This window comes from Eptesicus fuscus, chromosome 23 (assembly GCF_027574615.1).
Source record: "Eptesicus fuscus isolate TK198812 chromosome 23, DD_ASM_mEF_20220401, whole genome shotgun sequence".
NCBI lineage: Eukaryota > Metazoa > Chordata > Mammalia > Chiroptera > Vespertilionidae > Eptesicus > Eptesicus fuscus.
Window position 1 is genome coordinate 18,307,100 of NC_072495.1, and position 24,673 is coordinate 18,331,772.

Sequence of the window (24,673 nt, forward strand, 5' to 3'; positions counted from 1 at the left end):
CCATAAACCACTTTGTGTGCACATCACCTACTTCAGAGTTGAACAGAATCTTAACTCTTGTTCTAGACCTACCCATTCTCGTTAGTTTAACCCCAAGACCTGACCCCAAATGGGAGGATCCATAACTCAGGGAAAGCAGGGCTCTAGCAGGCCGGTACTGAAGAATGAAGGGTGAGCAAAGGTCCCAATGACACCCTTCAAACGGCTTTGTCAGCTACTCATATGCATTTTATGTACACCACCTCCCTTGTGACTTTCCCTCTGCCCCCTTCTCTACCAACTTTTTCCTAATTGTTCCATTTTTATTTTTAATGATTTTAGAAGAAAGGAGAGAGAAAGAATGAAAGATTGATTTGTTGTTTCACTTATTTACACATTCATTGGTTGATTCATGTATGTGCTCTGATGGGATTGAAAACGCAACGTTGGTGTACCGGGATGACGCTCTAAACAACTGAGCTACCTGGCCATGGCCTAGTTGTTCTATGTTTCTGATGAAAAGTTCCCCGTGAGACTTGTGAGGAGAGAACCTGCTCTTTCCTGGGGTTCCTACTCTTGGGCATTCTCAGCTCTGGAGCAAGGGTCTCCCTTCCCTTTGGAAGCACGGAGCCGAATATGCAAATTGCCATGCCATTTTGTTGAAGGAAGACAGAGAGGCCACAAAGACCCAAACTCAACTGCTCCTGGGGAGGAGACTAGGAGGAAATAAAATCAGCAAAATCTGTGACCCAACTTTCTTTCAGGAAAGGGGGTGGAGGTGGGCTGGCAGTCTGCTCTGAAGTCTTCATAGGAGAAGTATAGCCACCCAGGGAAGCAGCCTTCAATGACACACTCCATAGGGCTGATGTGCTGGAAAACAGCCAATCAGCAAGCAGTCCCTTGAGAAATGCTTGCCCTCCCTCCTCTAGAATTGTTGGGAAACTAGGGGTCTGGCTTTCAAGAACGGTCCTGACTGAACTTCCAGTTTCCTGGTGGGAACAGAGAGCTCAGAAAATTATATTCTCCTCCAAAGAAATCTATTTTTTTTCTTGGTTTATATAGATTTGTATGTTGGTGGATTTGGTACATGTCTGCACAGGGCCAGGCTACCGGCAAACAATCTTATGGAGGAGGGCAAAAGGGGCTCACAGATTCCTTATTCAAAGGAAACAGAATCTACCCACCAGCAATGCCCCAAACACCACAAAAAACGTATGACACTTGGACATGCATACAATTGATACATATATCCCTCCATCACCTGCTACAGATGGAGAAGAACGAAGGGAAAGCTGTGCTAGTGAGCCCCATGCCTTCTGAGACACAGCCCAGAGGGCAAGGCCTCCTACTGGTCCCTGGTGGCAAAGTGACCCTCCTTCCCAACCTTCGAAAAATGGGTAATGACCAATGGCTACGGGGAGACACCCATCCTCTTGGGGTTGTCTGGGGTTTCTGAGGCAGAGGTGCTGATGGTAGACTCCTCAACGGAGGCACTGAGATCCAAGAATTCCAGGATGATGTCCCAGAGGCAGTAAATCAAATGCCTGAAACAAATGGACAGAACAACTTAGAGAAAGGGCTGGCTCAGTCAGGAGACACCAGGTCTTGTTTATGACACTTGTTTTCCCTCCCCTCACCCCCATTACTGATATCCTTAGTGGACTCTAAACTTCAATAGCTGGACCAATCCTCTGCCATGGAACAAATTTGTTGAACTAAAAAAGGCTATGGCCTCAGTAAAGATAGAAACAGAATTTGAGACTCGATTTTAGGAAATTCCATCCTTATTTACATAGCTAAGTTAGCACGGCAGCACTGTTTCTGTGAGGGAGGGACAGCAACTTTCTAAGAATTTCAGCCACCGACTACTGCTGTTTCTCATAATTCATTCACTACAGATTCACTGGTCACCTTACCGGCAATGAGGCAAAGGCCAGGGCCTGAGGAATGGGACTTAGTAAATGCTCTCTACTTCGGGACAGGGTTTGAGAGAGGAGTGGAAGTACTCCATACTTTTCAGAAGCATTCTATCCCAAGGCACCAGCCAGGAAATACCTACCTCTTTTGAATTATTCTAGAGTATTCACCCAGTTTTTCTGGTCGCTTTACCAAAGTCCAACCGCATTATCCGATCTACCTCATAGTAAACAAAAACCATTCCTGATCCTAATAGTAATCACAGCTTTGCAGTGAGGCCAAGAACCCATGGCTGACAATCATTATAGGGCTTGCAATGCCCAGACCAGGGGATACTCTTAGTGTTCACGGATGGCAAGAAAGAACCATCAAGCACACTGAACAGGCTGGAGGGTGACCAGGCGTTTTTAGTAGCTCCTGGGGGGCCTTCCAAATGCAAACACAGAGGCTGGTCCAGCACTAGCTCACTACACAGGACAACCTGCTCAGGAGCCAGCAGCGTGGGCTTTACTTAGTGTGTGAGGACTTGGACATTAGTCTGCAGTCAGGCCCAGGGCAAGGAGAGACGGTGACCCGCTCTTCTCAGCATGGGCACCACTGAGACCAGAGATGGCTTCAGTAATGCTGAAGTTGGGGCACACTTTTCGGCCTACCTGTTGATGAGGGGTTGCTGCAGTGACTCCAAGACTAGACTCCAGCTCAGCTGGCATTTGTCCGCCCCAAGGATCTGCACTACAGTATCTAAAGGAGAAAACATAGATACAGTTTTAGTGTTACAGTAACATCTTCTCATTATCTCTTGTACCTCTAGCCACTTGTGGGGAAGAGAAAAAAAAGGTCAGATGAACCTACTATCTTTATTCAAATGGTGATTTTTGGCATACCACTGAACTACATAGCCAAACTAAAAATCCTCAGAAAACAGAAAAGCTAAGAAAAAAATATTTATTTAAAATATGCTTGTATTGCCCAGCTCTGTGGTCGGCAAACTGCGGCTTGCGAGCCACATGCGGCTCTTTGGCCCCCTTGAGTGTGGCTCTTCCACAAAATACCATGGCCTGGGCGAGTCTATTTTGAAGAAGTGGCGTTAGAAGAAGTTTAAAAAATTTGGCTCTCAAAAGAAATTTCAATTGTTGTACTGTTGATATTTGGCTCTGTTGACTAATGAGTTTGCCGACCACTGGCCCAGCTGACATGGCTCAGTGGTTGAGCATTGACCTAGGAACAAAGAGGTCACGGTTCGATTCCCGGTCAGGGCACATGCCCAGGTTGCAGGCTTGATCCCTAGTGTAGCGTGTGCAGCAGGTGGTCCATCAATGATTCTCTCTCATCATTGATGTTTCTACCTCTCTCTCCCTTCCTCTCTCTGAAATCAATAAAAGCATATTTTATTTTATTTTTAAATGTATATTTTTATTAGCTGCACACAGTTATTACTCCGATAGCTGCGGGATTCGCACTGACTATTTCTGGTGTGGTCACAGTGATCCTTTCCATCCCCTCAGTATCACTTGGGTGAGCAGTTAAAGAATCCAGCCCTGATCATGTTCCTATTAGCCTGAGACTCGGTGGGTCAACAGGTTGAGTCTGGCCATATTTAAGGGCCTTTGAAAAATGGGGAAGCGTGTGGGATAATGGTGGCAAAGCTTGATTGGAAGAGAATAGTTATTAGGACAGTCAATCTCATTGTCCAATTACCTGGCAGGATTCCCATAAGGCTCTGCAAAGCCTGTTTCTCAGCTGCCATCTTCTGCTCCTGGGTCCTTACAGGCCGTGGGTACTTAGGCAAAACCCCACCTGGCCAGATGGACTCCCGGAGAAGTCGGAGGTACCGCACCCAGCACTGTGGACATGTTAGATTAGCTACTTGCACCTCTAGCCACCTGGGGAGGAAGAGAAGAGAAAGGTCAGCTAAACCAGAAGGAAAGGGCGTAGCAGGTATAAATTACGTGACAATCAGAATAGGGCAAAGCAAAGTTAGCGCCAACTCTCACAAATGAAACCAAGCCAATGCAACAACTTGCCTCACAGAAATTGAAGATGAGTAATAATAATGATGACATTATTTACTGAGTCTCTCCTATGAGCCACACCTCAACAGGGTTTCACAGAACACAACCAAGGGCCCCTATCTCTGTTCTCTGCACTTCTCCAACTCAGTTCTAGTGCAGAGCATTGTAACTTCTCAGTAACGAGCACACACAGCTTTATAGTTACGGCTTAGATGGCTTTACACAGACCCCTCGCCCTTGCGACCTCGTGCTCATCCAGTCGGTCTTCAAACCCCATGACCTGTCGTGGGACATCTGCCCTTTGCTCATAATATTCTCTCGCTGACAAGGCCCTCTCCTCTCCAGTGGCAAGTCCACTCCTCTGGCAAGACCTGTTTAAATCCTCCCCTCTCCGAAATCCGTGACCACTCCAGACAGAGTGCTTTCCCTGCCTTAGACCTCCACCAGCACTGAGTTCTGCACAGGGTTGAAACTAGTAATTTACTTTGGAATAGATACTATTTTCTCATGTGTTTACAGCTTTACTTTTCCAATGAAATTATAAGCACCACAAGAGTTCTATGTTTTATACTTCTAAAATATTTCCAACTGTGCTCAAGAAATGTTGGTTGATGGTGTGGTCATTGTTCTTATAATGAAAATTCCCTTCTTTGTCTAAATTTCAAGAATCAGTAACTCTGAGGGGCAAATATACCAAGTCTGAAGTTCTTGCAAGTAACTCCCACCTTATTCTTTCTTTGTCCCTGCGTTGTTGTTTTTTCAGGTCACTAGCTGAAGTTCAAGACCACTGAGGCCTCCTCAGTATGTATGGTTGAGACTGGCCTGGCTATGATTGTAATGGATGGGCCATCAACCACTGCTACTCATGCACGGAAGACTGTTTGATACAGCACCATATGGCAGCTCATGCCACCGCTCCTACACCCAAGTTACTGTCGCCCATCCAAGAGCAGAGGAGGCTTCCAAGGCAAACTTTATTTAACCTCCACTCTACCAGACAGTCTGCATTCCACTCAAGCTAGGCATTCCAGCCTCGGGGGCTGCAATCCCCCAAGTCCAGGGCTCACAAATAATTCTAAGAATAGGAAGCCTGAAAGGTAATGGCAGGGCAAGAATGGCACACATCGATGGAGATCAAGAGCGGCACAAAGCTGCTCTTGCCCAAAATAGCCATCACGATCGTATTTGTTATTATTAGGGCTGCATCTCCTTTTTATAGGGCTTTCATTCAGCGAGCCTAAGACGCCCGATGAAAGGGATCCAGTAGCAAAAATTCCTGTTCCTGTTTATAGAAGAGGGCCACCAAAGGGGTGGATACAATGACCTGATCGGGTTCTCTGCAAGGAAGCAAGTGACCCAACTGTCACCCCAGGTTCTCTTCCTCACCTCAAGCCACATGTACTTGAGTGACTTCTGCACTAGGGTCTCATCTAACTGATAGGAGGGAGAAGGGCTAGCACTGAGAAACCAAAATGTGTAAGTCCTTCAAACAGCCAGAATCCTAAACAAGAAGCCTTCCGCTGGAATTAGTTCTAGCTCAGTTTCTCACTCACATACACATGTAGTAAGTCAGTTTGCCCTGATTTTTGTGCTCTGGGGCCAATCATGCCTGTGACTCAACTCTTCAAAAGTATCTCAGCACCCACTCAACCCTTCTGAGACTGAGCATAATACCCACCGGCAACTCTGGGTGCCTTGGTCACCTCTGGGCCTGTGGCATGTCTCAATGTATGAGCCTGATTACTTTGAATTCAATGTCACTTCATCTGATAGGATCAGGACTTATTCGCATTCTTTCACGGTAACTTAGTGACTCAAGCATACAAGAGCAAAACAAATTTTAGCATGTGAGAAATATGAATGTATCAATTTATACAAATCCACAAGACTCCAACTTATCAAACTCTAAATGGGAATGTTAGGAAGAAGAATCAAAGTATGAAAAAGTAAAAATAAGCCCTTGATAATGAGGTGAGTCAGTGAGCCAAGTCAAATTGTGGGATTTAACTAAGATAATATGCAGAACTGACAAAGGTGATGGAAATCTCCAAGTGGAATGTCAACTGCTCATGCAACAAAGGCACTGTGTCAAGTTCTATAAGCCCCGAGGCCAGAACCGATCAACAGAGGCCCTAGAAGAGTCAGGCCCAGGAATATAAGAAATACGTGTGCAAACTGGCAGAAATAACAGACTTCATGTCTAAGAGGAGGAGGAGTTTAGAAAATGGCTTCTATTTGCTAGCTGCTGCAGTTTTTTTCTCCTTATTCTCTCTCTTGCCCTGAAGGTTAAACCACATGCACTTCTACCAGAGACTTAAACATTCGCTCTTCAGGATGCTCCTCTTGCCCAGGTTCTTCCCCACCCCGCCAGGAAAACAGAGGCTGCTCCTGGACCGGAGCCTGGAATTAGCGCCTTTCATTTCCTAGCTCCAGGCAGCCCATGGAGGAGACTAGGGCAATAAATCTCTCTTGTTCACAGAACTTCTGAGATATGGTATCTTGTCACAAATGATGAATATCCCAATCTGGAAGGAAATATGATAAAACCCAAACCAAGAAAATCACCACCACCACCACCAACTACTCCATCTGCCAATACTGCCCTGCCCTTCAGACAATACAAAAAATGGGTGAGCTGCAGACCAGGTTCTAAGGCATGCCTTATTATTACACATATTGCCTTTCCTCAGTTGTCCATGGCCACATTCAGGACTTCTGGCTCATCTTCGTGCCTATCACCAAGCATAGAACCAACCAATTGATAACCATGAAGAAAATAGGCGTTTCTTCAATCATCTCTTCTCTCCTCTCCACTCCTATTTCCCTTCCTTTTATTCTACATCCTTCTCTAGAGTGAAGATCCATACACCACCAGTACTGGGTATAACCTTATTAATTCCCTTCATCCTGCTCAGATTTTTCTGAAGCCGAACTAGAGCAGAAAAAGCAAAGAGATTAGGCGCTGGAGTATTAAAGGAGAGACTGATGTCTTAACTCCTTGTTTTAATCGTCACCCAAAGATATGTTTTTATTGATTTTAGAAAGAGGAAGGAGGGAAGAGAGAAACATTGATGTGAGAGAGAAACTTTGATCAATTCCCTCCTATACGCGCCTGACTAGGGATCAAACCCATAACCTAGGTATGTGCCCTGACCGGGAAGCGAATCCACAACATTTTGGTGCACAGGATGATGCTCCAATCAACTGAGCCATCTGGCCAAAGGCTTAACCCTTTGCACTCGCTTGCTTTTTTCTCGAGCTGCTACCGATGCTAACCGTGTCGAGTCACACTCGACATCCGAGTGCAAAAGGTTAACTCCTTTTCATTAGTTTTCTTCAGCTCTCTATTCCACATGTTGTCTTTCTATACTTGACCCGGGAGTGAGAAGGTTAAAAAGAAATCTGTGTCCCTATAGTTCTCTTGAAGAAAAAGAAATGAAATTTATGTGCTGAAATTTCTGGAATCTGTTGGTACCACTATTATGCTAACAGAAATCTAAAGTTTCAAGGTGGATACACACACACACTCATATGCCTCTGACAATGAATTATGAATTACTTATAAGAAATAATTTACTAAATACAAATGTAATACAAAATGCATGAGGCAACTATGGTAGAGAAAAACTTCAGATAGAATTTGTTTTATTTCCAACTACTATTCCAATTCTGATATTTGACTTAGAGATATCTCCTTCCATCATCCTACATATTTTCCCAAACAAAAGAAGAAAAAAGCCAAACCAGGTCTGTTTGGTCAGGTCATTTGAATGGTTCAGAGCAAATGGAAGCCTTACCAGTGGGCCCAGAAATAGCCAATAAAATGAGAAAAAGCAACAACAGATGGACACTGAGACATTCAAGAGCCTCTTTGATGCCAGGTGTGGAAGGAGAAAGGATATAGAGATTGGGGAGTGCTCGCCTCATCCATGTTCAAAGGAACCTGGTCTAAAATAGCTACAGATAGAGGAATGAAGCAGTGGCTAAAAAAATGAAACAGTTTAATACTAGGCTTAAGATGGCACTTCAAGGTTAGCCGAAGGTCATTTCCCATCAAAACAGCAGAATCAAATGTCATGAGTAGGGGAGAAAGCTTTAGGGACCAAGTCTAATCTCATTAGTCAAATTCCCTTCATTTCTTTTCTAAGAGCTGCTATGGCTGAGTGAGGCAGGATCCTAAGTAAGTATGGCTTCGTGGGGAGGATGAAGGGGCGAGGGGAGGGTAGTGAAATCAAAACACAGAAAATATTCCTAAGAGCAATAACAATATTCTAACAAAAATGCCTGGTGCAATATTAATAAAAGAAAATAGATTCATTCCTTGTACTCCTTTTATTCACTGGGTTGTACCTCTGTAGACAACCCTAGGGCAATTACGCTCTAACCTCATCTTAATATACCAAATACTGTTTGTTTGAAGAAAAGAAAGAGCAGGTCAAAGCTTCTCTCATTCTAAATAGATGTACAGTAGGTCAGAATTGTCAACTAACCTTAGCTTTTCCAACCTTGACACTACCAATTCTTTGTGCGAAAGGCTGCCCTGTGCATTGTGAAAGGTTTAGCAGCATCCCCCCACCCCAGTACCAGTTGTGTGACAATGCTCCAGACATTGCCACAGGTTCTCTGTGGGATAAACTACTCTCAGTTGAGAATCACTGCCTTAGTCTTAGGACCCTCCCTTTGCATACAACGTATCAGGCCATTTTTGAAGTCATTTAAAACTGGTAGTTGCAGTAGGATATTTTCAAATTTGGGATGATTATATATGTATATAACTACTAGATGGATATATCAGATGTGTATTTGTGTGTGCATGTATGTGTGTATGTGTGTGTTCATAGTGAGTCATGATGTAAAACATATTTTTAATTGTATAAAGTTTTAGAAAAGTTTGGAAAACACTGATATAAGAAATTAGAAATTCCAAGAAAAGGAGGGGGGCGGGGAGCACAAACCACCTTTTTGGCCCCCCTGCAACACTCCCCACCACCCAGCACCCTGTAGAATGTTTATAATGGCACACCCACAGTCCTAGCACAGCACTATGAGCATTTGCTCATTAAGGCAGCAGCACCAATCTACCAGGTATAAACAAAGGAGATTTTAAGGGTGATGGTGTGGATCCATGGCATTTCCCATTAAACAAGTTATTTTTGCCAACTTCACACCTGATAAAAGTAACACCTCTCTTCCCTCTGATTCCTTTCGCAGGCCTCTTGCCTTCCTGCCATAGCCCCTTCTTGTGTTTAGTCAGTTTCTCCCTGGTGGCTCCCAGCTCTGGGCTTCTCAGCCCTGTAACTACCCAAACCCAGGCTCCTCAGCTGTGTCTGAGGAAGTTCAGCACTGTGACGCTCTGACTATGTATCTAGGTCACCATCCTTTCCTGTTGGGAGAAGAATGAGGGGGGAAGGAACCTCAAGGGCAAGAAACTCCTATTTCTTTCTCCCAATGACTGTTGTAAAATCTAACATGGCTCATGGAGTCTACATAATTTCTTCTTTGATTTTTGCTTTTATGTTTTAAATCACAGATCCACATCTTTAAAACATGTGCTTCAAGAGTAGACTAAATACTGCCTAAACACTACAATTTAAGAATCTGAGTTCCCTACTTTTATATCTAGCCACAGAGTTTTTTTTGGTTTTCATTAGCAATGTATAAGTTATGGCTATAAAATATATATTAAGAATTTGAAGCATTATTAATCAAGTTAAAGAAATCATCTGTTGAATCTTAAAGGTTATCCATTCCAATTTCATCAATTCACCTAAAAACACTGAGAACCTATGAGTATTTCATAGCAATAGGCTACTTTAGAGCTGGTAGAATATTTTGAGGTTACCCCCATCTAACTTCCTCACAAAGTAATATCATGGCATAGCCAAGGGTTCTAGCCTATGAATCCAGAAAGTTGAGTTTTTATTTTAGCTTCTCTACCAATTAGGAATGTGACTTTGGGGAAGTTGCCTAATTCCTGAAAAGTATAATTTCAGTTCATTAGAGATGCTTCTTAAATAATGGCAACCAAAGTCTGCCTTCTTGTAATTTCTAGTCATTGCTCCTACCTGTACCCCCTAAAGTTAACACGAGGTACTAAAGTTACCACATTTAAATCTTTCATATGGCAACACTATGCATTTTTAAATACATCTATTATTGCTCCCTAACTTTTTCTACCAGTTATACATCCTTGACTCCACCAACCTCAAAGTTGAGCACAAAGAAGACACTCAATAAATGTCTGATGAATGAAGGAGAGAGATGAACCACTCATCATCCTGAGTGGGTGCTGCTTTCCTATTCTCTGATGAAAGAATTTAACAGGATAATGAGGGCAACGCTCTATCACTAGAAATTTCCCTCTAGGTTGACATCATTTTATTAGATATTTTTGGACTAAAGACACTCAATTTGCCACAAATCACTTAAAAGTACTACAGACTAAGCCATGTATATCCATTTTGTTCCTATGGATATTGTGAACATATAGTAAAACTTACTGAAATTCAGACATAATATAACCGCCAATACACTCCTTTTGTTTAATGTCTAATAATCCTGCTAAAGAAATAAAAACTATGTTTACAAGCAGGACAGGTTCCCATTGAATGCGCACTGGTTTCGAGAGCTTGCCATCTACTTCCCCAAGTGTTAACAAAACATCTATTTAACAAACTGCTTCAGAAATTTCCAGAGACAAACAACAGGTTCAACAACCTGCATTCATTTTTTAAAAGGCATGATATTTGTCTGTCTCCAACCCAACACATCTCCATATGGCAATTTTCAGTGTAACCTTTGGCCACTAGTGTTGCACATCATATATTCCAAGTCAAACCTGACTTATTTGAGTAACACAAATATGCCATCTATTTTACCTTTAGTGTTCTTCAATGTTTATTCTCAACTTTCCTTCATCCTTTAACTCCTATCTCAGATGTCCTCTCCTCTGTAAGCCTGCCATAGTCTCTCATAACTGATTACTGAGTCCTTTCTCTGAATCACATATAAAGTTCTTTATAAAGTCCTAACTTTATACTACACGTCTTTATTTATAAGATTGCATCTCCAAGAGGCTATTCAACTTCCTAGGGCAGTGGTCGGCAAACCACGGCTCGCGAGCCGAAGTTTGCTACTCTGTTGACTAATGAGTTTGCCGACCACTGTCCTAGGGTAAGAATTTGGAGTCTTTTTGTATTTTGATCACTTAACATAGTGTCTGGCACAGGGTAGGTAATCAATAAACATTCGTTACTGAGGGAATTAATGCTGTATATGGGACAAACACTGGTCTTAAAGCATGGTGCACGGCTCAAAATAAGCTTTGCAGAAGGCAAATGTCACAATACTTAAAGCAGCAGCAGCAGCACAGTGAGCTTAACTATTCATGCTTATGGAGGATAATAATAGATTAAAGAAATAGTGGGCTATCTAGAAATTCTTTGAATCTGGCATTTTATAAGTACTTATGTAAACATTTGGCAGGTTTATTTTCCTAATAATTTTTTGTTTAGGCTAAGCTGTGTGCCAGTACACCAGCTGTAGGGTGGATGCTGTAAGAAGTACACTGGGCACTAAGTCAGCTGAGCTAGAATTCAGAATTCAGCATGAATAACCCATGCAATTCCACCTGGTTATGCATCGCCTAGAAGGGAAAAAGGGTGGAGGGCCAGGGAGTGGGTCAGCCATGCTTCATCTCTGACACTCTATAAATCCGTGGGAAGACTGTCAGCAGCTATGTTTTTGTCAGTTTTCCGGGCAAGTACGCCCACAGGACAGAAGAGACTGAAAGTCAAACAAAAGCAAAGGGGTTATAAGGACCGTGAGTCACACTTGTATTTTGGGAAGTGCCCCTGATGAATGGAACAGCATCAAACTGAGTCGGGCCCATTACTTATAACTATTAAGAAGAAAAGAAAAGGAGGTAGCAAGATGTTGGGGGGAAATGGCCAGAGGAAAGGCCAGGCTACCTTTCCATCAAATACAGAAGGGAAGGGGCACACTTGGGGGTTCTGTGTTCAGGGGACAAATGAGACTGACTGCAAAGGGAGATCTCTAGAAATCTGTTCTAGATTTGAGTAGTGTGACACCCTTAGGATTCCAACTTGAAAGTTTATTATAGCGTAGCTCTAAAGACCTTCAGATCAACTTTTCTCAGTACCATACCACGTCGCTATCAATGCACCATAATCCAGCTCTAAAAAATCAGGGCGGAGAGACTTTAAAGCTAGGCAAAATCAAAGTCATACTTTTTGGATGACTGCCTACTATTCATTTGATCCAAGTAAAAGCAGCAGCTGGACATCTTCCTCACAATCAACAAATCCCTCAGAGTCTCTGGAACAGCCAACGTCTCTGCTCCAAGTCCAACCGATGTCTCTGTCAGGACGAGGCCAGCACAGTTGTCACCCCAATAGTGAGCACACAACAGGTTCATACCTCTCTGGGGAAACTACCCAAAGAGCTACAAAGAATTCGCACCGGCAGTGTGTAGGAATAAGTGAAAATAACATTGAAAAGACACAAACAGTTTTGAGCCTGGTTTGACCACTTAAATGCTGAAGGGACTCTCCCGCATTCTGGCTTGCTTCTTAATGAAACAGGCTAAGTCTTGCCTTGTCTTCTTCACAAATGATCAAGATCAAGTGAGAACAATGAAGGCAATGTTCCGAGTCTTGTGTGTTTGTGCAAGTGTCAGGAAAACATTCCTTTGGATCCACTTGAAAAATCCTGCAAGATCCAAGGAACTAAAACAATGGCAGGATCCCGAGCAAGCTTTGTATTTAATGCCTCATTTTTTCCTTTTGTAAAACATATTCTCCTAGCAGGTTCAGGGAGGTAAATATTAGCACAGTGAACCATTTTTGTCATGAGTGTTTAAGATTGGGGAGGACTGACCCTGTGGAGTTATGGGTAATTAGAAGACTGGCAAACTCTCCCTCGGTGAGATGTATATCTAAGACTTTGGTATCCCAAAGGGCCTTGAGTACAGGACAAACTAGTGTGTAGAGAGTATGGACAAAATTTTTCACCTTTGGATGTCCAGGTGGTTTTATTACTGGAGACTCTCTGGTTCACTCTGGTTCCTGAGGCAAAACTGTTCTCAGTGAATCAGCTCCAGCGCTGAATCCCTGACAAATGGAATGCACCCTAAGGGACGACTTCTGGGAGTGTACCCTGCTTAGAGAAGCAAGCGGAATGCTGAAGACCGATCAGATCAGAGGGGAGAAGGGTGAAAGGTGAAAAATAACTCTTCTAAAAGTCAGTGGTACCAAGGAGAGGACAGATAAGTAACTTCTGAATCATGGAGCAAAACAGGAAGGATTTTGATTACTATCACTCCAAGGCAAGGACCCATAATTCCAAAACGTGGCTCCCTCCAAGATGAATGGGTATTATTTAAGCTGCAGCGCCTCCTGGTGCCCAGAGGGAGAATTCCTGTCTTAAGGCTCCCAAGCAGCAATAGCCTGACAGGCTTACCATAATACATTTAACAAGACAAAAGGATCTGTCTTATGTTGTAAGCGCACACACATTCAGAAAGAGGCTGGCTGAAAATATTCAAAATATATTTAAAGTTTCTTTTTATATAAGAGTAGAAAATGCCCCATCTCCCTCCTTAAAAAACGTTTCAGTGCCTGGAATATGCTTTATCCTAAACCAGTCTAAATGATACCTATCTTATAAGTTTTAAACCCTTACTTCTTCTACAAAGCCTACCTAGCATTTTCGCCATGCTGCATGGGACAAGTATTAGGTCATCTGACTCATATTGTTTAACATTTCTGCTTCTATGGGTTATCCCTTCAAAGAGGCTGAAAGCACCTTAAAGTAGAAACTGCCACCCTAGGTCTGAAGAGCTAGCACACAGCAAATACTTAATAAGTACACATAGGCAGCAAATCTTACACTTTTCAAAAATTACTTGTAAAGAGGCCACCATAACAAGAACTAAAGTTAGTGTCCTGGAAGGCAAAGGCAGAGGGGTGGGAGTACCTGGGTTAAGAAGTAAGAAGTTCCTTGGTTGTGAAGAAACTCAGAGTTTCTGCTCTGGATATGACCAGGGAACATTTTAAGCATGTATGTAGGTGTGCATAGACAGATAATATGAAGAAAGAGACTTGAAGGATGCAGAAAAGACGTGGAGCGCCAGGAAATAATCTGATGGGAACATCTGAAGACATAGTTAGAGAAAATTTTGTATTTGGGCCTCTTGCAAAAGTCTGCAATTTTCTGCAGAAACTGTGTATCGAAAGAGATCAGGTATAAGTTAGCACAAGGCACCAGAGCTGAACTGAAAGAACGAGAAGTTTATGTAGCAAAGGAAAAATCAGTGTTTCCTGAGAAACTATTCATCTTAATTCGGATAAACTCTGAATGCAAAAGGACGTAGACTAGATACCCAAGGGAGACTATATAGTCTCTGACCCAGGAGTGCTTTAAGAACAGAATCAGAATATGCAGATGGAAACGGATTCACATGCTACCATCATATGTAAGTGGACAGTCAGATGGAAAGCAAGAGAGATTACATGGGAATAAGGCACAGGGACTTTCAAGTGAGGCTGGTTTTAGTGGCCACTGCTTTGTCAGAAAGCTTGCTCAGGGGGAGGCAGTATGGAGTAGTAGAAAGTGCATGGGTTTTGAGGCCAGGATGACTGAAGTGGGATGATTCTGAGATGCTTATTTAAGCTAGATATCCTTTTCCTTACCTGTAAAATGTGGAAACATATGTCCCTCTCATAGACATGTGCTGCACATTAGTACATAAAGAACACAGCAGCTTACCTGGTATAGTTAGTATTTAATAAACGTCAGTTCCTGTCTTATTGCAATCGCTTGTGTTTTTTTGGTAGCAGGCCTGGAGTTTCCCTTAAGACAGGGGTGAGGAATCTTTTTTCTGCCAAGGGCCACTTGGATATTTATAGCATCATTATCAGGCCATACAAAATTATCAACTTAAAAATTAGCCTGCTATATTTGGTCAAACATTTAATTAACTCACCACTAACACCTTGGCAGGGCCAGACCAAATGATTTTGTGGGCCTCATATGGCCCACGGGCCAGACGTTCCCCACCCTCCCTTAAGCCATAACCACTGTCAGGGAGATCCTTTATCCATCTGCTACACAGCCATGCCCACAGAGAAAAGGCTCCCGAATGGGCTATACTTACAGAAAAGCTAACAGTGGAGGCAAAAGAGTTCATGATCATGTACTCATAACTGTCCTTATGGAGGATGAACTTTCCACCTGGGAGTACAGTGCTCTCCAATGGTCCCATACTCTCTGCCAACAAACCTCCTGACCTTGCCCGGGAGATGGGGGGATGTAAGAAAAGAATTCTATGGCATAGCATAAGGTCCAGATCTTGTCATTTAACTTTCTCCGGGGTCCACTGCTTTTTGGACCTTTACACCTACTGCAATTTTTCTTTTCTTCTTCCTCTCTATTTACTTCCTGACTTGACATACTTTTCTACTCTCCTTTGCTCACAGGTCACGGAATCTTCTCTTTTCTCCCTACTCTTTTTCCGCCCCCACGCTATTCCATTCCCACGTGTCCCCAACACACACACACACACCCACACCCACACCCACAGTCTCTCTCTCTCTCTCACTCACTAAGAAATCCTGATGCAGATGCCAGGAATGTGTCTGCTGCCCTTTTGACACAGAGTCTGATGCCATCTTGGGGCCACGGGAAGGGCAGAGCCACAGGACGTGGCGTTCGAGTACTCCACTGCTAGCCTGGCTCGTATTTTTATCATGGCATTACTCCGGGCATCCAGGCAGGGAACGGGTCCAGCTGCTTCTCATTCCTTCACTCTACATCAGTACTCCATAATAATCTCACTTCTTACCTTGGCTGGATCTTCTTGCCCAAACCTTCTACCATCAATGGAGCACAGTACCTCTCCTTTCCCTCCAACCTAGTCTATGTCTACACACTTGTCCAATTTCCTGAACCTGATTCTGATGTTTGCAGAAATACTATCAAGTTCCTTCCTTGTGTGGACATGAGCAGTTCACACAAGCTGGATTTACTCCTTGGCATAGACGGCTACCCCCACTCCTCTACCCCTCATTCCGTCTCTAAATCCAAATAAGGAGTGCTCCTTCTTACATAATTGGATGTTCCCGGCACAGAAGCTGACATAAGAGGTCAGGCGCGCATGTGTGCAAGACTCCCCTTTGACTTAACAATGCCTTTTTTGGGCATCTAACTTCTCTTCAGCTCCCCTCCCCCACTTTCTCCAAACCATCAACCATCAAGGGAGATTTATGAAGCTTGGCTCAGATCAGAACTCTTTCAACCTTGGCTTAGAAGGAGGGGTCATGAGGTTGAAGTTACTCTTTTTAATTTTTCCTTGCAGGGGAGGGAAGAAGGGAGGGAAGGAGAGAGAGAGCGAAGAAGGAAAGGAGAAATAAAGAGAGGGAGGGAGGGAACGAAGAAGGGAGAGAGAGGGAGAGAGGGAGAAAGAGGGGGAGAAAGGGGGAGAGGGCGAGAGAGAGAGAGAGAGAGAGAGAGAGAGAGAGAGAGAGAGAGAGGGAGAGAGAGAGAGGGAAAGAATGAGAATGAACGCTTAAGATCTGGCAAAAGTCCCTGGCATCCAAGGGAGTTATGTACATAGGTCTTAAGTAACCATAATTCTTTGTATGTCTCAGTTTCCTCTTTCATAGGGCTTTTGAGGGGACTAAGTAATGTACATAGGTCTTTTAAGGAAGCAAGGAGAGTAAACAAAGTTGGAAGCAGAAGAAATTAACCCATCTTCTTGGAGATGATAATGCTGCAAGTTAGAAACTGGTAACATTCGAAGGAGGAGATGCATCTAAATCCAGATGGCTGTACCATCCCCGATAACGCAGTGTCTTCAAGATAAGGAGTGGCAGTAGCTGCCTGTGGCATTAATACCGACTCTGCCTCTCTTTGAAGTGCAGAGCTCAGACAGAGAACCCGAGTGCTCTGCAAAAGGACCTGACTCAGATGCTTGTGGTTTGAGAGAGAGAAGAAACACGCTGTCTCCGGGCAGCAGTCATGGGACCGTCTCAGGGAGGTCAACACTGAACTGCTGGGGCCACACCACACCTCTTCTGGTAGGAGGAGGAGTAGTTTGGGGGTGGGGGTGCTACAGCTTTGAGGAGATATCAAATTCCATTTTATTTGCTTACCAAGGCAAAGCCAAAGAATGCGGCACTGCATGAACCTCTTTTTAAAAATAAAAACATGCAAGCTGTCAGGAACAAGTAACGTAGGCTGACTTCAGGCTAGTACAGGGCCTTTTGTGTTGTGAGCATGCATACGTGGAAATGCAGCTTGGATTTTACACACTGAATGTAATATCCTCTTGGGGAATGTATACTACCCTGAGTCAAATATTTTTGGACTGCCTTTTATCCCTTCAAATTATGGGGTAACAGTCTGATCCTAAGAAATAGTCACTAGAGCTGAAAATCAAACAAACCTGGGTTCAAAATCAGCCTGTGGTATTACTTATAAGCTCTGTGATCTTGTCTAAGTATCCACAATTCTTTGTATGTCTGTTTCCTCATCTTTGAATTGGGGATCTTCATTCCTCTTTCACAGGGCTTTTGAGGGGACTAAATAATGCACTATGCTTGTAGTGTTCAGCACAGTATCTGCACAAAGCAAACTCTCAACAAATGCTTGCTAGATGGTAAATATCCTGAAGCTGATAAGATTATCAGTGTCTACACACAAATCCTGAAATAAGCCCCATCATCCCATGTGTACCACGTACATGGGAACTTGCTGGTCTGAGACCACGGGCCAGAGGCATCAGACCCTTCGAGTCTCTGGAGGGGGAGCTGGGATTTCTCCTCCATGATCCATGACTTCTTCACCCCTATCCTAAGGAAGCTTCAAGAACACTGTGAACCCAGGATAGGAAATTCGAGAAGAGGGGCAAGTATATTCTGTATAACTCAGACGGACAGGCACAATAGGGATAGTGGTAGCTGAAGAAGAAGGCTGGCATGGAGGGGTGGGCATTCTGAAGGTATACAAAGTGGAACAAATTTGGGGGCACTAGCTGGAGGAATTAGAAAGAGAAAGTACTTTTTACCCTTCTTTCCTTTTCCTGAAGAGCAAACATTAAAACCTAACATTTATTGGGCATGCTCCATGTACCTAAAGACATAGGATAGCATTATTATTCCTGTTTTCCAGATGAGGAAATCAAAGCTCAGGGAGTTTACATATAGCAGATACTAGTGTGTTGTAGAGGATAAGAATACGGGATGTGGAATACTGGGTTTCATTTCTGGCTCCACCACACATTAGCTTTGTGGTCATGGATATGGCCCTCAGTTCTCACCCCCACTAACTTGAAAAATATGTGAGAAGTAGGGACTGCATCTGCTTTGTTCACGAAGAACCCTTACTATTTTTTCAATGAGTAAGGAATAAGTCCAGAACAATTCACCAGTTGGACAGAGTTATGAGTATTTTAAGATAAAGTGGGTTGAGTGCTACAAAATAGCCTGGATAAATTTCTATCAGTGAAACCAAGAAACAGCATAGACTAGCGTGCATATGCATATTGTATTTACTTCTTTACACACCAGCCACTTCACTTGATTCTCATCTCTTCCCTATCACTAGAAAATGTATAATCATCACCCACTGAGGCAATGTGACCTGGCCTGCGATGCTCACAGCCTGTGATTCCCTTGTGTTTAAGTTTCCTGCTTTAGATCTCCATGAACTCTAGCTGCATATCATACTACTTCTTCAATGATCTGCCTATAATCCCCAAATATATATTTCTCTCTATTTGGTACTGACTCAAGCCCTTTAATGTTGAGCTATTTAAACTTCAGGGAAATGTCTTCCTATCTTTTCTATATATGAATCTCAATCTTTTGAAATTTTCTGACTCATCTATATTTTTCGGTTTCTACTAAATTAACCAAAATGGACCTGCTTTGATTGGACAGAGTCCACTTAGTTTCCCTGAGCTTCTAAGTGGCTTCTAAGGCACCCCAGGGACCCCAGAGCTCTGGGAGTCCCTGGGAAAATCACTTTTGTTGGCAACAGAGAACCACTGAAGGATATTAAGTGCAGAATAAATGTTCATATTTGCCCTTTCAGAAAAAGCACTCCTACATGTGGAGAAGGGACAAGGGGGGAAGCGCGCAGAGACTAGTCAGCATTATATATGTGGGTTTCACAGGTGAAATATGGGTTTCACATACAGCCAGTCTCCAGGCTATAGTATGTAGGGAAAAGTACACTGGCTTTGGAGTTGTATACAGCCAGCTTCAAATTCCAGGTGAGTCATTAAACTATGACCTTTGGCAGGTTAGTTGACATTGCCAAGCTTTATTTCCTTATTTCGTAAATGAAGTACCTACCTCACTTGCATGCTATAAGAAAATATGCTAGCATAAGAGAAACACTCAGCAAATAAAAATGTGCACCCCTCTTCCACTTAGTCTCTTTCTGATTAAAGCTTATGAAGCCTCCCTGATCCCATGCAACTTTGAGTGTGAAAAGGGAGATTTAACTACTTGTTGGTGATGGATTTTCTACATGTTGTAGGATGGAGCCATACTTATTTTAAAAGAAGTTTTTATTTTTGGAGTGCCTATTAGCATGAGCCACATGCTAACAGAAGAGGTCAGGATTTGGCTTCTTACTTTGTGATGTGCCAGAACGTCTCATGAGACAGAAATCAAAACAAGTGGCTAAACCTCAAGCACTAGGTGTGTCTGGTTCAGAGACAGTGTCTGGCCTTCTTCAGTTTAGCAAAGCTTGCATGTTTCACGGTTAGGAAGTCAAGCAGCCAAAGACTTTGTACTCTGTGTACAAATCTTTCTGGAGTTTTAAATGGTATTAGGATTATAAAGCCTAACTTATAAAATCCAAGTTTTAAATCCAAATATCCTTTTCTTTACCATCCTGTGGCAGTAGGTGCTTCTTTAATTGTGAACATTTACACCCCTTTCTGAGAAAATAATCTTTGAGAGCACCGATCTGTTTTTAACTCATCTTTCTTATTTTGTCACTGACTACATATTATCAGGTAAGAGAAATGTCCACTGAAAAAAGGTGAAAGATACAGGGCTTAGGGGTATAACTGGGTGGAGAATTGATCCTGGAGTAGGAGAAGTTCGGATGAAGTATTTTAAAATCACAGGCAGTGTCTATGACTCAGTGGATCAGGTCAGAAGTCTTACAGAAGCAGAGTCAATTCAAACTTTAGACAACAAGGTGATTAATCCAAGCTTTCTGGTCCTCTCCCAGCAGTCTTCATTTCTGTACCTCTGTAGCAGAGACTCTACCTTCCTTTACGACCTCAAGTTCCCTGGACTCTACCCTTCCCCTTCCTGGTGGAGAATGCAGTATCATGGCCACCCCCGTCCAATGTGAGACTCCAATGTGAGGGACTCAGCAGTCTTACCTCTGAATGAGGGTCCCAAAGGTAAGATGAAGAACTTTCTGCATGTTTTCGGTGCACAGCCATCTCCACTGTTCCATCAGCAGCAAGAGGAGCAGATCTAGGGCTGTGTCAGCTAACTCTGTCTCTGTTCCTGGAGAATAAAAAGGCATCAAAAGTAACTCAGAAGAGACCCATACTTGAGGACATCTTTCAATACACCTTATCTTATCCTATATTTTTGTAATCCACTAGTTCTTATATCATATCGAGATACTTCATATCTAAAAGTTCAGTGATAGGCTCTGTATTTCTTTACAATTCTTTTGTTTATGTTAGTCACTTAGTAAAACATTTTGATCTTTTTAAAAATATTTTGTATACAATTATTTTGCCTAGTTCTGTTTCTTTGGTATTTCCCCCAGGGAGTAGATACATTTTGTTCCAGGTAAGTGCTCACAACTGGTGACTAACTGGAAATGGCAAGGCCCAGTCTCTTCCACACTTATATTCCACTCGCCTCCACAAGGCATCAGAGAAATGTGTGGGCAGCAGATTTGGGAAAAGATTTGGGATTCTTCTCCTGTTAAAAGTGCTTTGAAAGCAACTCCATTACACAGAGTTGTTGGGTTGGGATCCAGGAAGCTTCAGTTTGATTTTGAGACGGCATGTGGTTCTAGGAAAAGCACTACACCTTTGGGAAAATGCCAGGACAGTGACTGATTTCTTTTCTATTCCAAAGACTGGCCACAAATGAGCTCACACCCATGCTACACTGAAGTCTCCTGAACAGAGGTAGGTATGGATGGAAGTATCTGTTCTTTAACCCTGTTCAGGGGGTCTCAGGAGCACATAATATTCCAGAATGAATCTCAGCTATCTGATGCTATTGCTGTGACTAATATTATAATTAATCGTCAACAATAATTTTGTTAGTTTAGGACCAATGGGTATTCTCTTAGCTTGCCCAAGTTCTCCTCCCTTAAGGATTCTTTAGAACATAAATGACTTCAGATTTGAATGAGTCTATTAGAAATAAAACCTACCTTCTTAATCCCATCCAAAAAAATGTTTTCTTTCTTCTGCACTGTATTTCAAGGGGGCATGGGAGCTGATGTATTTGCTTTCTAGTCATCTGTTCAAAGATGGGCTATTGAGTTCCTTGGGAAGTAGCATCATTCTGAGTCTTAGTCATCCTCCTGAATTCTATTACTTTCTCAGGGTTAGTATGTACACAGAGCTGCCACCATGTGGTAACAATTAGTCATAACAGTAAAAAATAAGAGAAAGTAAAACAAGGCACCAGGTGCTCTTGAAAAAAATAACATTTCTATCAATGAGCATTTAGGGCTAGAAAAATGTCTGCTCAGGCATAAACTAGTCCTTTAGACTTGATCTTAGTAAAAAGGTCAGGAAGCAATAAACTATTCCTTTAGAGATATGGTGTTCAAAACTTACAGTCTTGATTTGGGCTGATTATTGTTTTACCCATTCCCTCTTATTTATAATTTCTTACAGTTTTCTAATGCTTTTGGTGTCAAAATACTTCGTTTACTTAACAAGTGAGATATATGTGAAAAGACAGGGTTGTAAATTCCATTTTTCAAATAGCTAAGTTGAGGTCCATAGAGCAGAGGTCAGGTGACTGTTCATGGGCGCCTGAGAAACAATCATGAAATCAAACTTATTTTCTTTTGAACATAAGATTTTGTGATCTTTATTTTCAGTGGGAGCCTTTATCTTGATGGAATTAAACTTTTTTCCTCTTATAAATTCTAGTTTAACAAACATACTAATCTCCAGGACTCCCAATTTTTCCTCTTCATTCCTCTGGGAAGCAAACCTGCCCTGCCTCAAATGCTTATAAGGACAGAGTAGTGTCCTCACCTCTTCTCCCTCCCTGCTCTTTCTCTGGTAACTGGGTGGTGTCGGTTGCCATGGCAATAAATAAAATGAAAAGGACAGATCCAGGGAAACTATGAATTCCATTTTGCACATGTTGTATGTCACTGCTCTATGGGATATCTCAGTGCAGACTTCCAGTAGGCAAGTGGGTGGAAATACATCTGATATTAGGCATCACGGTACATGTGTTAGAGTTCAAGCCTATAGTACTAATGAGATCACCAGGCAGAGTGTGCAGAGTAATAACAGAGAGCCAACAGTAACGCTGTGGAAGGCTAATAAGGGAGGTAACAAAAGTGACTGAGAAGGGACCAGCCAGGAACGTGGTACCACAGGTACTAGGGGCATAGGTAAAGGGAAGAGTTCAAATGTAGCTGAAGCATGCTAAAAAGAACTTCAACAAGGCAATGAGACTATAAACAAGGGTCTTATTTTGCTGGATGGAACTCCCTGTCTTTTTTGTTTTGTTCCTCTGCTTGGCTCCACTCGGCTTGGCTCAGCTCTGGGGACTGTGTCGTATTCTTTTTTGCATCCCGGCACTCAGCACAGTGCCTCAAACACATGGCTTACTTAGCTGAACAGAAGATAATTTAAAGTGATGAATCCCAACTATTGTTAAGTCCCAAGTGGACTGGGCTCTGGCTCCCTTCTCTGTGGTGAGATCTTGTCACTCACCCGGGTCACTGTTGCTGAGGTCTTGGGCTGGCGCGGCTGCATCTGACACGTCACCGTCCACACATCCTTTGGGGGTATGTTCAGGATCTTTTTCTGGGGCGTCTGCTGGCTGCATTTCTAGTAATTTTGTCTGTTTTTCAATAAAGGCTTCCATCCCAGACATGGACAGGACCTCCGACTCCTGAAGAAAGAGCCAGCAGCACGTCACACGGAGTGCGGAAAATAGAGGAGCAACCAAAGCTCTTTAGGTTTTCCCCGTTCCTTCCCTGAAAACGTATCTTGAGCACAGACCCAACTGATGTTGCAACTACCTTAGCAACGCTGCAAGTAAACCAATGCCTTTTTATTCGCACTTGCCACAAACACTTCCGGGTTCTCTGATCTCTCCCAGGAACGGGTTTTCTTTCTCATTCTGTCATACATTATCCCACACCCATGCCCTTGAGAAGCCAACCTTCTTGCAGAAAATACTTTTATACTAAATATTAGAGACCCAAAGGCTGGTAAGCCCTTTAGCAGGTGCCTAAGTCTTTTTTGACTTTGGAGACAATGTCTCAAGTGCCTATAACTGCAGGATCCACATCCTGGCTGCAGATGCCAGGAGCTCTCTAGGAGCTTCTCACCACAGTGCCTTCCTGGAGACCATAGAGAACCTTCTCTTGTGCATTGGCCAAGTTCAGCGCTGGAGCGATCTTACTGGATGAGAACCTCAATCTGGACCTGGTATAGAAACAAAGAGCAGAAACACAATGTAATTCATGATCTTGCCCTAGCATATGAAGGGCTTACAAGTATTAATACTCAAAACGAATATGCCTACACTTTTCTGGGAGTTTCTAGGGCTCAGAGCTGCCAGAACGGACCTGGCCCTGAAATCTTCCAAACAACCTATGTTTTGGAAAGTCTTAATACACAGTGAAATTCTTGCACTAAGCTGTCTACAGTGCATCTATAAAAGGGGTTTAGCTAATGCTAAATAGGGACCAGTCTGTCACGTCGTATTCCCAGAGGCTAGAAGAGTGCTAGCACACTCTACACACTCATTAAATATTGTTGAAGGTCAGACAAGTGGCATTTGTTGTTGTTGTCAGGACCTTTATGCACATCCACTTATCTTATTCCCCTTGTGTTCCAAATAAAACCGGGGAAGAGACTCCAAGTGCAAACCTCAGTGTTTCAAGGGATAGGATTCTCATGAGCACAGGTCCATGGTCACCCTTCAAAGTACAGGCCCAGGAATAAAGGCTAAGAATTGTGTTATTGACGGCCCATGAAACATGAACATAGATAGTTGGCCATACAAGCAGACACACACACAAACACTCCACTCCACATTCTCTCTCTCCCCATCATGGCCCATATACAGATATGAAGTTTCCAATAAGGGTAGGTGTGGTGCCCTTCCTTTCCACATGCTGGCTCTGAGTACTGCCAGGGAACATCTGAGACCTGGTGCAGGAGAGCAGCAGCCACAACCAGTTACTAAAATGGGCGCTGCAGGTGTCCATTCGAGCCCTTCCCTGTTTATTGCTAGCATATGCAACTTCTGAGCCAAGATTTCCAGAAAAGATGGCAAACAGAGATCAGTTATAAGCCTGAGCTCTTAATAGGAAAGAACATCTCAATTTTCCAGAAAAACACAAAAGGAGAGGATCCATATTCTAGAGTTTTCCTTCTAGTCACAAATCCCTGATCAGTTGGGCCCTGGGTTCTCATGGCAAGACAAACATTCCGCAGAGCTGCCTATGCAGGATCTCAGGCTCCTTTCAGTTGAGCACTGAAG

General features: G+C 43.0%; 1 protein-coding gene across 2 annotated transcripts in view; it reads right to left on the reverse strand.

The window, feature by feature from the left end:
- Positions 1-1,194: 1,194 nt before the first annotated feature.
- SNX19 (sorting nexin 19) overlaps positions 1,195-24,673 on the reverse strand; it is a 31,372-nt gene continuing 7,893 nt past the window's right edge. The window contains exons 6-11 of one of the 2 annotated variants that reach the window (XM_008142531.3): positions 23,514-23,610; positions 22,891-23,071; positions 20,335-20,464; positions 3,595-3,779; positions 2,550-2,637; positions 1,195-1,523 (exon numbers count right to left, since the gene is read on the reverse strand). In XM_008142531.3, coding sequence (XP_008140753.2) covers positions 1,391-1,523; positions 2,550-2,637; positions 3,595-3,779; positions 20,335-20,464; positions 22,891-23,071; positions 23,514-23,610 — 814 coding nt within the window. In that variant the 3' untranslated portion in view covers positions 1,195-1,390. The remainder of the gene's footprint in view (positions 1,524-2,549; positions 2,638-3,594; positions 3,780-20,334; positions 20,465-22,890; positions 23,072-23,513; positions 23,611-24,673) is intronic. The other variant, XM_028146886.2, reaches the window with a different exon arrangement.